We start from the raw sequence: 17256 nt of genomic DNA on the forward strand, positions 1-17256 counted from the left end.
CAAGACAAGCAGATGTAAACACTTTTTGTCAACCTATGAGGCTTGTGGAGCTGGACTCTAGGTCACTCCTCTAGTCTTGTTGTCATGAGTCAGCTCCTGGGTAAGCTCATTTCCTACTGTATAAAAGACAAGGACTATCCAAAAACTCAAGGGGTTCTAATTATACTGATTAAATTATTAAGCATTATTTAGACATTTACATAAGTTCTTTCCTATTATCCACCTATCCAGACATACTATTATGGACTCTTCAAAATTTTTGCATTCAGCAAATGCACATTAGATATCTGAGATCTCAGAATCCCTCACCTTAAAAGTATTCTTAATTCAAATTCTGATTCCTTTCTATTTATCCTCCTTTAGAGTTGTTTCAGAACAAGTCTGCAGCTCGGAACCATGGATAAGGCCAATTCTTCAGTGGTGTCTGAATTTGTACTGTTGGGACTCTGTAGTTCTCAAAAACTCCAGCTTTTCTATTTTTTTTTCTTCTCTGTGTTGTATATGGTCATTGTGCTGGGAAATCTTCTCATTATCCTCACAGTGACTTCTGATACCAGCCTGCACTCCCCCATGTACTTTCTCTTGGGAAACCTTTCCTTTGTTGACATTTGTCAGGCTTCTTTTGCTACCCCTAAAATGATTGCAGATTTTCTGAGTGAACACAAGACCATATCTTTCAGTGGCTGCATAGCCCAAATTTTCTTTATTCACCTTTTCACTGGAGGGGAGATGGTGCTACTTGTTTTGATGGCCTATGACAGGTATGTAGCCATATGCAAACCCTTATACTATGTGGTCATCATGAGCCGAAGGACACGCACTGTCTTGGTAATGATCTCCTGGGCTGTGGGCTTGGTGTACACATTAAGCCAGTTATCATTTACTGTGAACCTGCCTTTTTTGTGGACCTAATGTAGTAGACAGCTTTTTTTGTGATCTTCCTCGAGTGACCAAACTTGCCTGCCTGGACTCTTACCTCATTGAAATACTAATTGTGGTCAATAGTGGAGTTCTTTCCCTAAGCACTTTCTGTCTCTTGGTCAGCTCCTACATCATTATTCTTGTTATGGTTTGGCTCAAGTCTTCGGCTGCAATGGCGAAGGCATTTTCTACGCTGGCTTCCCATATTGCAGTAGTAATATTATTCTTTGGACCTTGCATCTTCATCTATGTGTGGCCCTTTACCATCTATCCTTTGGATAAACTTCTTGCCATATTTTACACTGTTTTCACCCCCATCCTAAACCCCCTTATTTATACACTAAGGAATAGGGATATGAAGGCTGCCATAAGGAAAATTGTGAACCATTACCTGAGGCCAAGGAGAAATTCTGAAATGTCACTAGTAGTGAGAACTTCCCTTCATTAAGACAAAACTCCTTCAAATTCCTCAGGTCAATACACTGTTTAATATTTTAATGTATTTTTGTGGTGTATCTCAATTGTGGGGAAAGTAGTGAAGAAGATAATATAGAGAACATTTGATGAATATTAACAAGTCTTTTTCTCAGTATCAAGTGAAAGTTAAATATAAAAACATGGAAAAATCTCTGTTTAGATTACTGGTTCTAGAAATAAAATATGAGCACTAGATGGATAATATGTATGCATTTACTGCTTTTGTTACAGATAAATGTAAATATCATGAAAAAATCAATGAGAACCTAATTCTTTGGTGGGCATACATTCAAACATTTGTCAGGTTTTATGAGTTTTCTTAACAACATGCCTAAAACTTCTATATGGATGAATAGTATTTAAGAATCTTAAACTAAATTTTGCCAACTTCAGGGAATAGCCTATCTACAATTTAATATAACAGCTTAAGTTTAAGTGGAGATTATTTGGTTATGAGATTCCTCCCCCCCACATCAATTATGCCTATCCCATATGGTTTTCAAATAGCTAGCAATGATTTAAAATATGGAACGATACATACTCAGAAGCTTCCATTTTAAACCTTTCCTTTAAAGGGCTGTCTCTGATTGGCTAGATAATTCCAATTTCCTTTTAGATTATGAGTTGTAGAAAAGAAAGGAGAATCTAGAAAGCTGAACTATTTCAACACCAGGATTTTCATTTGTGCCTCTCTTCTTGTTCCTATAGTGCAGCTGCCAGTGGCTTATGTTCAGGCACCCAGTGGTACTCATCCTCCAGCTAGTTTTATTGCCAGCCTTGGCCTTAAATTCTCTGATCCTCATTTTCAGTTCACCTTCTGTGGACTAGCTCTGGTCCAGCGCAACCCAGAGAACCTCTCTCCATCCAGGGGGCCTCACTCATGTTCTCTCCAAGGAGTTCTGAAACTCAACCTTGGGCAGGGCATCACCCTTCCACATTTATTTCTTCCTTGGTTTCTCTCCTTTAGGCCTGTGGTGTTTTTTTTTTTTTTTCAAAGTAAACTGCAGATGATTCAGATTCAGATTTAATCAGTTTTTACATGCACTCTTTTTTTTTGTTTTTACCATTGCTGTATAGTATTATGAAATATCATTGCATAAATAGATTCATGTAGCCACGACAACCACAATAAGGACATAGACCTCTTCCGTCACTTCAAAGAAACTTTCCTGTGCTGTCTCCCCTGTGATGTTAACCCTGGCACCAATGGTCTGTTCCCATCACTCCATTTTATTTGTTCATTTCAAGAGTGTTTAAAATTTATCAGCTGTTCAAATGGCCTCTGTAATAATTAAAATAATTAATGTGGTGGGATTTGTGGTCATTTTTGATATCTTTTTTTGTGTGTATGTGTCTGATTTAAGAAATCCTTCTGTCTGTCAAGATCATAAAGACATTATATAGATTTTCTTCTGTAAATTAAAACATATTTTGCTTTTTATACTTAAGAATTTCATCCCTTTGTAGTTCATTTTGTACATTTTGGGAGCTAGGAATCTATTTTTATATATTTGTAAATACGTAGAAATCAGACTTGGTATTATTTATATAATAGTTCATTATTTCCCTCAATTTGCAATACTACCTCTCTTATATTTTCAGCTTCAGTGTATGTATGGATTTGTTACTAGACTCTATTCTGTTTCATTAATGTATGTGTTATCCCTGCACCCATATTACACTGCTTTAATTTACCATAGTTTTAAAATAAATCTTGATGTCTGATAGATTAGGTTCTCTCATCTCTTATTTTTCACAGTGTCTTTGTTAGTTTTATCCCCTTTATGTTCTGTAAACATTTTATAACCAGCTTGTCAGATTTCTTAAAATATTATTTCAGGATTTTATTGTAATTGCATTGGATTCATGTGTTAGTTAATATACAAAGATATTTATTATATTCATTGTATATCAACATATTTATTAACTTATAGAGAATTGACATTTTTACAAATAAATGTTGAAAAAGAAAAACATGTCAACAAAAAATTACAATTATTTACGTAAAAAATGTAACTTGCAAAACAACAAATACTCTAAGCTTATGTACAAATTTAAAGATGTGCATTTAGAGAAAATTATAAAACTTAACAAAAGGTAGTAATGAAGAGTATATTAGTAAATCAAACTTAAATAAGTGAAGATAGACACTATATTAATAAATAGAAAAACAGTATTGTAAAAGATGTCAGTTCTCTCTTAGGGTATTTTTTTAGAGTTACTTTTTATTCTCCTTGTAGTAGCTAATTCCTATTACCAGTTGCTAATTCTTTATATTAAGTATTCTCTGTTCAAATTACTCATGTGGGTTCTGTCTCCTGACTAGACTCTGACAGATACAGATACTTTTAAGTATTTTGAAGATATTGAGAAATCAGAAGCATCTCATCAAATATGTTAATGACAGAAATCAGGAGCTAGTTGAATAAAAAAAGTCAGTAGCTTCATCTATTTATGCACTAAAGTGAAATTCATCTATGACATGCTTGAATATATAAAAAATGATAGGGCTGGGCGCGGTGGCTCATGCCTGTAATCGTAGAACTTTGGGAGGCTGAAGTGGGCAGATAATCTGAGGTCAGGAATTTGAGACCAGCCTGACCAACATAGAGAAAACCCCTCTCTACTAAAAATACAAAATTAGCCGGGCATGGTGGCGCATGCCTGTAGTCCCAGCTACTTGGGAGGCTGAGGCAGGAGAATCGCTTGAACCTGGGAGGTGGAGCTTGTGGTGAGCCGAGATCATGCCATTGCACTCCAGCCTGGGCAACAAGAGCAAAACTCTGTATCAAAAAAAAAAAATGATAGCATTTATAAAGTGAATGCTATCATTTGGTAAACTCAAATTTATTTCTTGACTTTTTAATAATCGCCATCCTGACTGTGTGAGATGGTATTTCATTGTGGTTTTGATTTGCATTAGATGCTGGTGAAACTGTGGAGAAATAGGAATGCTTTTACACTGTTGGTGGGAGTGTAAATTAGTTCAACCATCATGGAAGACGGTGTGGCTATTCCTCAAGGATCTAGAGCCAGAAATACCATTTGACTCAGCAAACCCATTACTGGTATATACCCAAAGGAATATAAATCATTCTATTCTAAAGACACATGCACATGTATGTTTATTGCAGCACTATTTCCACAAATTTTTCAAATTACTCTAATTCCAATAAAAACAAGAGACATTCCTAATGCTAATAGCAATGAATTTCTAATTTAATTAATTCTTATTTAAGGGAAACTATTAAGGGCACATAGCATTGTATTTCGGTTAGGATTGTGATATTATGTACTGTAGAATCCCACCTTAAATTTTGTTTAAAACATAATTTAAAATATAAAAAATAAAGCAACTATTAATATAACTTGGTAATGAACTTTTTACTACACACATTTCAAAGTAATAGGATAGCATTAAAAATTCTTTTTTTCTCTCTGGTTTACAGATCCTATAGACTTTCCCTGCACTGCTGACAAATTGACAGAGAAATATCTTTAACTGAATAAAATGGCAGAAGAAGTGAACATTTTAGTAAATGTGGAAATAACTCTAGTCAATTGAAGAAGTGTAAAGGAAAGTGTCTTGAGTTGGCTATCAAAAACTGGGATTTGAACATTGATTATATTACTATTTTTGACATTGAACAGATTACTTAGCTTTTGATCAAGTCACCAATCTCTTCAGTCTTTTAATTTTCAGCTATTTCTCTCAGAATAAAGAAAAGAAAAAAAAACAACCTTTTTGGTTCACACAGGCTCTGTATTATATGGCTTCCTCTTCACGATAACCCATACAATGAGTTAATTAACATATTTCTCCCTGGCTAAGCCAAACTCTACTTTATTAGGGGATTTGTTTATGGTAGATGAATATATCCCTAAATTGCTTCTGATAATCTGAATATTTTAAAAAGTAAGAAGGGAAGCTACCAAACCCAGGGCAGACTTTTATTTGTTTCCTGAGATCTCACAATTTAAGCTACTTCTGCTATGCTTATGAGCTAAGTTGATGAGCAGTCCTCCTGACAAGGAACAGTCCTTCAGACAACGCCAAGCTCAGAAGCTGTTCGAAGGAGCTAATGTGATGCCTCAGACTTTACAGACAGACGGTGATGGCTAGTGGGGAGAGTACCCAAAAAGGCCAATGGGATAAAAGATGAAGAAGCTTTAGTTCCATTGACTAAGTATAGACAACTAGCAATAGTACGAGTCAAGTTAGTCACAGGACAAGGAGGAAAGTATCAGAGGTACACTTTCCAGGAATGCAGAGTAACAGAGTCCTCCAGGAAAAAACAGAGTAGGTGATTGCAAAGGCACTTCAGGGTGGTCTTTAGAGGAACATAAAGGTGGGGTTTGGGTGGAATGGATCTGTCAGCAGAGCCAAGATCCAGTATTTCACCATAGGTGTTTTACTTTTTAAACAAATTTACGTTTCACCATAAATACTTTTCCATGGAGAAGATCTTTGCCACATTATATGTTGTATTTGCAATAACTTGAAATTCCAATAGTTTTAACCTCATATCAAGTACATGAAGGATATCATAAAACTACTAACATGTCAACAAAAAGTTGTAGAAAACCTCTCAACTTTGTCTTGTGATGAAGTTCTCACCCTTAAAAAGTCACATTTCCTACTCCATAACTTTCTGAACATTTATAGTTTGTTCAGCTTTTTCAAACTCTTTTACTCTCTGTCATAATATAGTCCTAAGGAAACTTAATGGTCACGATAATCTATAGAACATCATATTAGTCACACATTGAAGGCATGCACTGATCAGACCTGTGAGTAGGAAGTGACATACAAGAAGGTTAACAATAACCCTTAGATATTTTCAGAATTCTGCTAAATCATTTAGGTGTTGAGTCCAATACACTAGGGCAAGCTAGAGTATCCTCCCATTACATAAAATACACATTAGTTTGTTTTATATTCTTTACCACCGAGAAAGAGGCACAGTTCTTGCAAGATCATTGAATGTTATAGGCAGCATAAAAACTGCTTCATAAATACTACTTTAGATCAATTTTAGGTTGATTCATAGCATTTCCAGTTTTCAGTGGGTCCCCGTACTAATTCTGGTCTTCAGTGCAAACTGCCCTGCCATTCAGGCTATGTCACCCAGAAATCCAATGAAATGGAGATATCCACGATAAATAAGGACATTGTGTAGATTATTTACAAAAGTCAATTAGATAAATAACAATACTTTTAGGATTCCAGAAAAAAAACTGTGCAGAAGACAACTGCTTACTGTTTAAAAAATAGATCTTAGTATGCTGTTGGGTCTTATCAGGGACTAAGTACCTGACCACTGATTTCCAAGTGACTGCCTATGTGACAAGCACTGCTCATCATGAACTGTTATCAGATTTATTAAATCATAATTTCTAGCTGCCACAGCAGCAAGCCATCACACATTGGAAATGGCATGTGTAGGAGCACGCTGAAGCAGGTATAAAGGCACTAGGAATTGATATGAACAGGTAGTCTAAATCCCTTATCGAGTATTTCTGTGGCATTAATATATTTTCTTAAGCTCAATATTATGGCCTCATGAGAGAGTTTCTATGGATGACTTCATCCTATGCCTTGGTGCAAGCCAAAAAATGAACTGCTGCTGCATTACCACTCACTCAGATGACCTTCACGGACACTCAGGAGGAATAATTCTCTCATTGGCCAGAGCCATAAACATTGCACTTAGTTATCAGATTTAGATGGAGAATTGGTCATAAGTAAAAATAAACATGAATTTGTGGGCTTCGAAAAATGGCTTTGCTAGCTTGTTAGGGGTCTTGAAGATCAAAATTGAAAATTGGAGGAAAGTAGTCTGGGAGGGAAGAATGAGGATGAACCTATGTGAGTGGGCTCTAAGTGTGTAGATTTTTGTACTTCACAGCAATGCCTATCAGGGACCAAAACATGGACTCTCTTTTATCAAGGTTAGTCTCATACCACTGCTACAGCTCCTGAATGCTTGGTCTGTTGGCAGAAGGGAGTCATGCTGCAACCTTGTTATGGTGTCATTCCTCAGAGAGACCACATCCATTTGGTGGCAAATCAACTGTATCACACCCCTTCCTCTGAAGGGGGGGTAGTGACTTGTCTTGATTGGAATTCATTCCTATGCCTAATGTGAGTTTTCCTTCTCTACCTGTAGTCCTTCTCCCCAGACACAATTCCAGGGCACACAGAGTGATTGACATATGGATATATGATTCCACAAAGATTGTCTCTGGAATTATAGACAAAAGTATTTACAGTGAAGAAACTGGAATTTATTGAATTTACAGTGAAGAGGTGTGACAATAGAGACATATCATGGATCCATTTTTCTGGAAAGCTTCCAGCCACAAACAAGATTGGAATGGCCTTTAAAAGCCTCAGATAAGAGGCTGTTGTTGAGATTATACTCACATTTTTTGAGATGGTGAACTCCAAAATGTAATATATTCATTGAAATGACAGTTAATTTGTAATTTTGTGTCACCAGTAGCTAAAATACTCACAATCAGATAACAAGGAATAGACAAGGAATAGATTGGACTCTCTCTCCAACATTCCCATTGATCCACTTATGGATTTTTTGCTTCCTGTCCCAACAATTCTAGGATTTACTATGATCTTGCTTATTTATTTATTTATTTATTTATTGCTAGTTGTTTATGGAATATCTTGCTTCTACGGCTAGAAGTATACTTCAGTTATGGAAAGCTTTTAGCCAGGATCTCTTCAGCTATTGTTTTAGCCTTGTGCTCTCTTCTTCTGTGACTTCAATTATGTTTGTCTTTTTCCAATGTGTCTCTAATTCATGTCCTTTCTTTGCAATCTTTGCCAATTTAACTGACAACAAAAAGCTTGTTTTTTTTAAATTCCTACTTGTTAATTTTACATTTCTTTAAATAAGAAACAGGGTTTTTATTTTTAATTGGGCACATTTTTGTCTCTTAAATTAAAATTTTACCTGTTTTCTGCTTTAAATATATTCACTAAGTATAAAATGTTCGTTTCTAATTAGGTTTTCATTGACAATGAATTATAACATATTTCCTCCCCAAATTACTCCTGATTATGTTGACATTTTTTCAATCTGTAAGGTAAAGAGGTCTTATTATTGTCATAGAGTTGTAGAGCAGTTCTGTTCTTTTGAACTCCTTGTGCATCTGCTCATTTTTCTACTTACTGATATTTCTTTATTTTAATTACTAATAGTATTTTCATTTACAAGGAATTAGTCTCGTTGGTCATATGTGTTGCACATATTTTAGAGTTTGCCTTTTTATTTAATGTTGATTGTGGGTTATTTGATATATCAAATCTAAAAATGATTAAGTCAATTAATTCTATCCATTACATAGCCATATATTTATGGCTTCTTTAATATCACGCTTTACAGGCCTTACCAACTCCAAGATTATAGAAAAACTTCACATGCTTTTTTCTAATTTTTAAAACTTAATCTTTGATCCAATGAAAATTTATTTTGCTTTTATAACTGTATGCAGATAGAAGTTTACTTTTTCCCATGAATTTCATTTATATAGTAATCTACATTTATTTAAATTATTATAAATAACTATTATTATAAACTATAATTTATATATATTTGGTTGTATTTCTGGATACTATTGTTTCATTTATCATTTATATCTAAATATATATAATTAAAAATGATATAATATATACATTTTAGTCATATCACACTGTGTGTGTGTGTGTGTGTGTGTGTGTGTGTGTGTGTGTATGGGGAGAGAGAAAGAGAGAGACAGAGAGCATGGACCAAAATATTTCACCTTGGAGCTTTTCTTATTTTTTTTGGTAAAGTTACTTCTAGTTATTTTTCTCTTACAAATATTTCTTGTCTACTCTCACACAATTTATCTCCTAGTAACCTTTGTAGGCTATTTTAATAATGATTATTTTATGCAATCAAAAGAAACTATTTCTAATCATCCTGAGCAAAATGTAATTATTAGGAAGATTTGGCATTATCTGCATGTTTGATAGTACATCTAGAGAAGTAGCCTTATAAAATGAGCAGAACCATTAGAAGCCAGACAGCATGAAAAACAGTCAAGATTATGCTTGTCTGGTAAAAACAGATGCTTGTTGACACTGAGTCCTCCCTGAATCATTGCTGCTGAAATCTAACATTATTTTACTATTGTGATAGTCCCTTAACTGTCTGTCATTGTATATCTCCCTTAAGATGCTAAATTAGACTTTATGCTTTTGAATTTTTCTTTGTGGTCTGGATATTTTGAAACTTTAATCCACAAGTGTGCCCATTGATTTGGTTTATAAAAGTTTGAACATAATTTTACAATATTTAACTTTTTTTCCCTCAACATTATGTTTTTAACCATACATATTCATGTATAAAATATTATTTAACAATTATATTAAATTTATATACATATATATGTACTTAGGTTTTTTCCAGTATCTCTCTCCTTCAGTCAGTGCTGCAATATGTGTCATTGTGCTCAGATGCATATATATGTGAACGTTTTACTAAGGTGTATACACACACACAGGATAGATAGGAAGATAGGGAGACACACTAAGTAACAGGGAATCTTACCTTCAATTTTTTTACTTAAAGATGACCACTTGAAACTTACATCAGAACCTGTGGAGATCTAGAAAACTTATATCAAATATAGTTGAAAAAGACTGTTGATGTATTTTGGGAAAGAAATAAATTTATATAGGGAATAAATGAGAGCCTCTTTAAATATTTGAAGAAAAATAATATTGAAGTGCTAATAGATTTACTCTTTAAATTACAGATGGTAGAAACAGTGGAGCACAGATTGAACTGTCTTATGAAGCAGTGGGCTCCTTGCAATTGGAGGAAACACCCTGAGGCGAGGTGATCATTTTTAAGATTGTGTGACTGTTTTATTAACAGAAAGTTAGGAGTTGAATACTTGAATACTTCCTTTGCTGACTGATACTCAGTTAAAATCAAGTAATCTTTTGCTTTCATATGTATACACTAGTTGGCAAACAAACAAACAAACAAATCTTTTTTTCTTTTCCATTTCTGGAAAATTATTTTGTAAAACATAATTACTCCCACTGGAAAGTGACCTCAGATCTCTAAAGGGTGATTTCTTGCTTCACCAATGAAATCAGTTTTCTAGAATGAGGTTGAAAGGCTTTATATTGTATTGCCTTCAGATATTGTAATTGCTCAGTTGAGTGCAAGGCGATCAGAGCCCTCACTACCTCAGGACAGGACCTGAGAGGCTTCCTCCATACGGCATAGTGTAGGGAACCAAGTTAAAATGCATCAAGTTAAGATTATATTACAAATATTTTCAGTATGAAGACTCATAGCAGAAAGTGGGAAATGGAAACAAACTAGAGGACACCAAACTCAAGAAAATAAGGAAGAAGTCAAAGACTTGGACAACTTTTTCAAAGTGTAAGTATTATACATTCATTGTGAACATATTGTTGCACTAGAGAAATAATTAATGAGATCTCTTATAGATGCAAAATCAGCAACTAGAAGATAGCAAAGTGGAAGTTATTGTTGTCTCAAATTGAAAACTCCTTCTGGAAGAAGAACATTCCTCTTCTCCACTCCTCTGTCTATACCATTCTTCCACTGCGCTGCTTTTGGGCAACCCTGGTAAGAAGAGGATCAGAATATGATAAACAGAGGAACATATGTTACAACCATTATCTGTCCCTTCTCTGACCCATTTATGCTTTCTGTTCAGTGACTCTGTAGCCATTAGTTTAACAAATATTTATTGACTACCAAAATTTGCCTCAAATGAAGAAAGGTGTAGCTATACACAGTAGAGTAATGGTCAGTAGTATATCCTTTATTGTTTGCTTCTAGGCTTATAGGTAATCAAGTATTATACATTAAAATAAAGACAAGAAAAATTATTCATGCTTATGATTTCAGAGTGCCATTGACACATCGTATAGTAGATATTAATGTAACAGCAACTCTTTCATATCCAACTTGGTTTTACACCAAGAATAGGGAAATTTTCTTATGGTGTACTTTGGGATCTGAAAACACTCCTATCTCTGAGGTATAGTGGCAATGAGAGGATGAATGATTCAATAATGAAGAAGCTTCTAGGTGCTCTGTGGACTGTCCAAGGAATGCTGACTTTTATTAACTCCATGTTTTTCCATAACTGCCTCTGCACTTAGAATTTTAGAGATGAAACTAGCTTTAGAGATAATCCAGTTCTATCTTTTAAGTTCAGTCACACAGCTAGAAAGTAGCAAATATTATTTGTCTGTACTATTGGGTAACTACCTTAATTATTAAGAAGAAAATGAGATATAATGTTGAACCTGATCTGTTCTACTTGCATTAAAAAAATCATAGCAAGTTAGTTTGAAGAGGAATTTCTAGTTGTTTCCTATATTTTTAAAAATTAAGACTAAAAACCTTATCATTTATTAGATATTGAAAAGATATAATTTGTGGGGAATTTGGATATTTTCAAAAAATATATTTTTCAAAGGTAAGATGATTTTTGAAAAAGGAATAATACCACTAACATTATTTAACAATTTTTTGTTAATCATGTTTTATTCCCTTTCTTCTTCCTTCTCCTTCTCCTTTTCCTTCTTTTTTCTTCCTCCTCCTCCTCTTCCTCCTCTTGCTCCTTCTCTTCTCCCTCTTTCTCCCACTTTGTCTTCTTGAGTACCCTCTTTCATTTCTTTCAATCCCCGCTCCCGTGTAAATGCCTATTACATTCCACTCTGAAATGTTACAAGTGACGTCGCCATTTCACATCTTAGAAAAGGAGTTGAGAAAAGTCAAGGAACTGTTCATTCCATTAGAAATTTTAGGAGCTCAGATTGAATCCAAGCCTGTCCCACTTTAAAGCCCCACCACTCTATCACTCATAAGATTTAGCTTTGTTTGTCCAAAAGCATCTCCCAGTCTACTGTAGGAGTTGTTACTACAAGTATACAACTTACTAGTAGTATAAACTTGAGCAATTTACTTAGCCTAAGCTTCTCTGTGCCTCAGTTCCCTAATTATAAATTGCATATTTGAACGGTAGCTACTTTGTAGGGTTGTTTTGAGCATTAAATGAGTACAAATGCATGCCATATGCTTAGGAGACTGCTTAGAACATAGAAAGTGATATAAATGTTATTAATATTATTATTTTTATATAAAGCACATTTTCTAATATTTGCTATAATAGATGTATGTGCAAAATACTGTGTGATTCATTTAAGTGGCAAATCTTATTACAAATGACATTTCAATTATGGAATATTTTTTACTGTAATTATAATGGTTCATTATTATTACTGTATAAAAAACTGGTATATATTCTATACCAGTAGTAGTAGAATCTAAATTTATTTGCATGCTCTGTGTCAAGGATTTTTTTTGCTTAATAACCTATGAAAATAAATAATTTTTATTCCATTAAATAACTGTATTTAATAGGCTTTCCACAATGAATTGAATGTTATAAGCAGTTCCTCATGGTGTCAAATTTTATCTTTTAAAATTCATAACTATATTTCTTTAGGAATTTTTTTACTCTTAGGAATGGGAATATCTTTCTTTTTCAATTTTTCTTTGCTTCCTCATTTCCCCTGCTCATGTATACACATGATTAGACATGCCAGCATTGCTCCAAATCTTCCACATGGAAATGAGATTCCATCATGGAAACATGTAGTTAGGTCAGTTCATGCCTCATTGATCTGTTTACATTCTTGAGTAACTTAGGTTTCTGCATTCTTTGTTTTTGAGATGGAGTCTCACTCCATCACCCAGGCTAGAGTGCAGTGGCATGATCTCAGCTCATTGCAACCTCCATCTCCCAGCTTCAAGCGATTCTCCTGCCTCAGCCTCCTGAGTAGCTGGGACTACAGGTGTGTGCCACCACACCCGGCTAATTTTATATTTTTAGTAGAGACAGGGTTTCACCATGATTGCCAAGCAGGTCTCGAACTCCTGACCTCACGATCCTCCCACCTCAGCCTCCCAAAGTGCTGGGATTACAGGCATGAGCCACCGTGCCAGGCCTGCATTATACTTAAAACTACATATCATAACCAATGAAAACATGGAAGGTCCTGAAAGTGTAGGATATATTGCTTCAACATCCAGGTTAAAACTACATAATGAAAGCTTGAAAACAGTTTAAACACTTTTTAATTTGGTTTACGATTACTTATACAATTTTAACTTTTAAAATATAAAGTATTTATTATTTTGGTCATGTCTAAATAAACTGGTTCTAACAAACCACTGAGGAATATGGAGGGGTGCAGAGCTTCAGTTAGTATAAGGACAAATAAATATCTGTTGTGTACTGTTGGATACACAGAGCTAAGGTCAAAAATGTTTCCTGAACCACTTCAGGAAGGGTGTGTAGGGTTTTCTCTGTGACCAAGTGGCCACATGTGTTAAGCTAAATGTCAAAAAACATTTAAGAGCAAATTTACTTACTAGTTTACTTTTCTGAGAATTTCTTATGCCTTTGAAATGAACTATATGAGATATTTCTTAAAGGACCATTCCTGAAATGTGTTAGAGATTTTGACAAATTCAAGTTTGTCAGGTATGTATAGAAAGATAAAACACAGTCAGAAGAAAGAGACTGAAAACAAGTTGTTGGTTACTGTTTCATTTGTAGTTAATTGCTTTTTATGTGACAGAAGGTGAACTTTGATTAACTATTTGTTAAAAGGTTGAAAGGAAGTGTTCTTGACCTTCAGAGAAATTTTCAGAGTGTAACCATTGGCTCTTCCTTCTCTATTACAGCAAATTGCTTCTATCGTTCTCTTTTCTTTTTTCTTCTTTTCTTTTCTTCTTTTAACTTTTTTTTTTTTTTTTTTTGAGACAGAGTTTCACTCTTGTTGCCCAGGCAGGAGTGCTCTGGTGTGATCTCAGCTCACTGCAACCTCCACCTCCCAAGTTTAAGCGATTCTCCAGCCTCAGCCTCCCGAGTAGGGGGGTATACGGGCACCCACCACCACACCTGGCTAATTTTTTTGTGTTTTTAGTAGAGACAGGGTTTCACCACGTTGGCCAGGCTGATCTTGAACTGCTGACCTCAGGTGATCCACCTGCCTTGGTCTCTCGAAGTGCTGGGATTACAGGTGTGACCCACCGTGCCTGGCCGCTTCTTTTGTTTCTTAAAATACTTCCAAGAACATTATGATTCTCAGTTCCATTTAGTCTTGTGTTTAAGGCTAATTGCATTCACGAGTTGCTCCTGATCTACCATTCATTAATTTAATTTTTATTGTTTCTTAGCATGCCCTCTCCTCCAGCCAGGCCACTCAACTAACAGTTTCCTCAATGAAGTACATCTTTATATTTTTACCTTTGATTCTTTATTCATGTTATTCATTTCACTTGAAATAATAGACTTTTCCTTCACTTTTGGCTAGCAAATTTCAAACTTCAGAGAAGTTTTAGCACAAATAGAAATTATTCGAGCTAAAACTTATCTTACCACTTTGGCATAATCTCTTTAATCTTATTAACATTTATACTATTAATGTATTTAACTTATATTTTCCTGTTTCTGATTTTATATTTTCATTTTTTTAGTATGTATAGTTTTTTCTAATTATGACAGGGATTTATATCTAATCCTCTTTTTCACACTCTTCGAACTTTCATAGCAGTCATGGATGTTAAATATTAGTCAACTGAGTATTTACATACATAAATATATATAACAATTAAATTGACTATTTCTTTTGTTTATAATTGACTATATTTCTTTTGTTTATAAACTAGAGGTATTGTAATGCCAATCATTGTGACATTTTTCTGATTTTTTTTTTTAGGTAACTGCATATTGGATACATGGCTCACACAAATGAATCGATGGTGTCTGAGTTTGTACTTTTGGGACTCTCTAATTCCTGGGAACTTCAACTTTTCTTTTTCACCATCTTCTCTATAGTCTATGTGACATCAGTGCTAGGCAATGTCTTAATTATTGTCATTATTTCTTTTGACTCCCATTTGAACTCTCCTATGTACTTCTTGCTCAGTAATCTTTCTTTCATTGATATCTGTCAGTCTAACTTTGCCACCCCCAAGATGCTTGTCGACTTTTTTGTTGAGCACAAGACTATCTCCTTTGAGGGTTGCATGGCCCAGATATTCCTTCTTCACAGTTTTGTTGGGAGTGAGATGATGTTGCTTGTAGCTATGGCATATGACAGATTTATAGCCATATGTAAGCCTCTGCACTACAGTACAATTATGAACCAGAGGCTATGTATAATTTTCGTGTCTATTTCCTGGGCGGTGGGCATTCTTCATTCGGTGAGCCACTTGGCTTTTACAGTGGACCTGCCATTTTGTGGTCCCAATGAGGTGGATAGCTTCTTTTGTGACCTTCCCTTGGTGATAGAGCTGGCTTGCATGGATACATATGAAATAGAAATTATGACCCTAACGAACAGTGGCCTGATATCATTGAGCTGTTTCTTGGCTTTAATTATTTCCTACACCATCATTTTGATCAGTGTCCAGCGCAGGTCCTCCAGTGGGTCATCTAAGGCTCTTTCTACATTAACTGCCCACATCACAATAGTGATTCTTTTCTTCGGGCCTTGCATTTATTTCTATATATGGCCTTTTAGCAGACTTTCTGTGGACAAATTTCTTTCTGTCTTCTACATTGTTTGTACTCCCTTGTTGAACCCCATCATCTACTCTCTGAGGAATAAAGATGTTAAATTAGCCATGTGGAAGCTGAAATACTGTCATTTGAACTCCTGGAAAAACTAGGGATCGTTATGAAGGAGCATAATCCTGAATTAGAATGAAGATCCTCCAGTGTATCACAGTGTCATGCCAACCATCTTTGCCAGAGATATAGGTTATTGAGTTACAGAATTGGCTTTTTGTTTTAAGTGCAAGGGAATTGCATCAAGTTAGTCTCTGATTCTATTTAAATATAATGTTAACTATTTTTTCATTGTTTATAAACTCAAAAGTACAAATTGTCTTGAAAATATTTAGTAATATTTTAAAATATTTTATAAAGATTTAGAGATTCCAATGTACATAAAATGTTATTCATGTTACTAAGCTTGTGATTCTCTTCAATTGAATACATCATAAATTTAGACCTGACAATCAAAATGTACAGGCATACTGAATTTCTGATATCTTTACCCAATTTATTCATAACATTACAACACACATTGACATAGTAGAAAAATTATTACATTTTACAACATGGATTTCACCTTATTGTTATACACTTTTAGCTTTTCTTTATCTTATGTATTCAGTATTTTCGTAATTTATAATTTGGTTATTATATATTTGTGTATTTATAGTTTTCCCTATTTACTATTTTATTCCTTTTTTTTCTGTTTTCCTTTAGATTATTTGACATAAATTTTTGCTTTCTACAAAATTTTCTAGGTATTTGGTGCCATCAACAACATATATATGTATGTGTGTGTGTGTGTATATATATATACATATATATATACACATATACACATTGGTCAGAAGCCTACTTATTTTTAAAGTAGAATAAATTGGCTATAATGAATTCCACATTATTCACAGAAAATTTCAAATATCTTTGAAACTGTTTGCAAATATGGCAAGTGTTGAATATTTAAGTTTAAAGAAATAGTTAAGTATCTAAAACAAACAAATGTACAGAATGACACAAATCATTTGCTACTGAAAACCCACAGTGAAATTTGTTCTTTCATATTTTTTTGAAAACAGAGAGAAAAGTAAAATTTATGTACCTCTAATACTTGTGATTAAAAGCATCTGTTAAGTATTGTTTCATTTCCCAGCTAAAAGTTTTCTTACGTACTTCTCCCTGAGATTTGCA

The 17256-nt window shown here is 34.3% G+C and overlaps 2 protein-coding genes across 2 annotated transcripts; both read left to right on the plus strand.

The window, feature by feature from the left end:
* The first annotated feature begins 396 nt into the window (after positions 1-396).
* LOC129013072 (olfactory receptor 4K5-like) lies at positions 397-1369 on the plus strand. The gene is given in 2 exon segments (XM_054449469.2): positions 397-897; positions 899-1369. Coding segments are annotated over 2 exon segments (972 nt in total).
* Positions 1370-10620: 9251 nt separating this feature from the next.
* LOC129013118 (olfactory receptor 4K1) lies at positions 10621-16336 on the plus strand. Its single transcript, XM_054449576.1, has 2 exons — positions 10621-10841; positions 15227-16336. The coding sequence occupies exon 2, from the start codon at positions 15246-15248 to the stop codon at positions 16179-16181; it is 936 nt and encodes a 311-aa protein (XP_054305551.1). The 5' UTR covers positions 10621-10841; positions 15227-15245; the 3' UTR covers positions 16182-16336.
* The last annotated feature ends 920 nt before the right edge of the window (positions 16337-17256 follow it).

This window comes from Pongo pygmaeus, chromosome 15 (assembly GCF_028885625.2).
Source record: "Pongo pygmaeus isolate AG05252 chromosome 15, NHGRI_mPonPyg2-v2.0_pri, whole genome shotgun sequence".
NCBI lineage: Eukaryota > Metazoa > Chordata > Mammalia > Primates > Hominidae > Pongo > Pongo pygmaeus.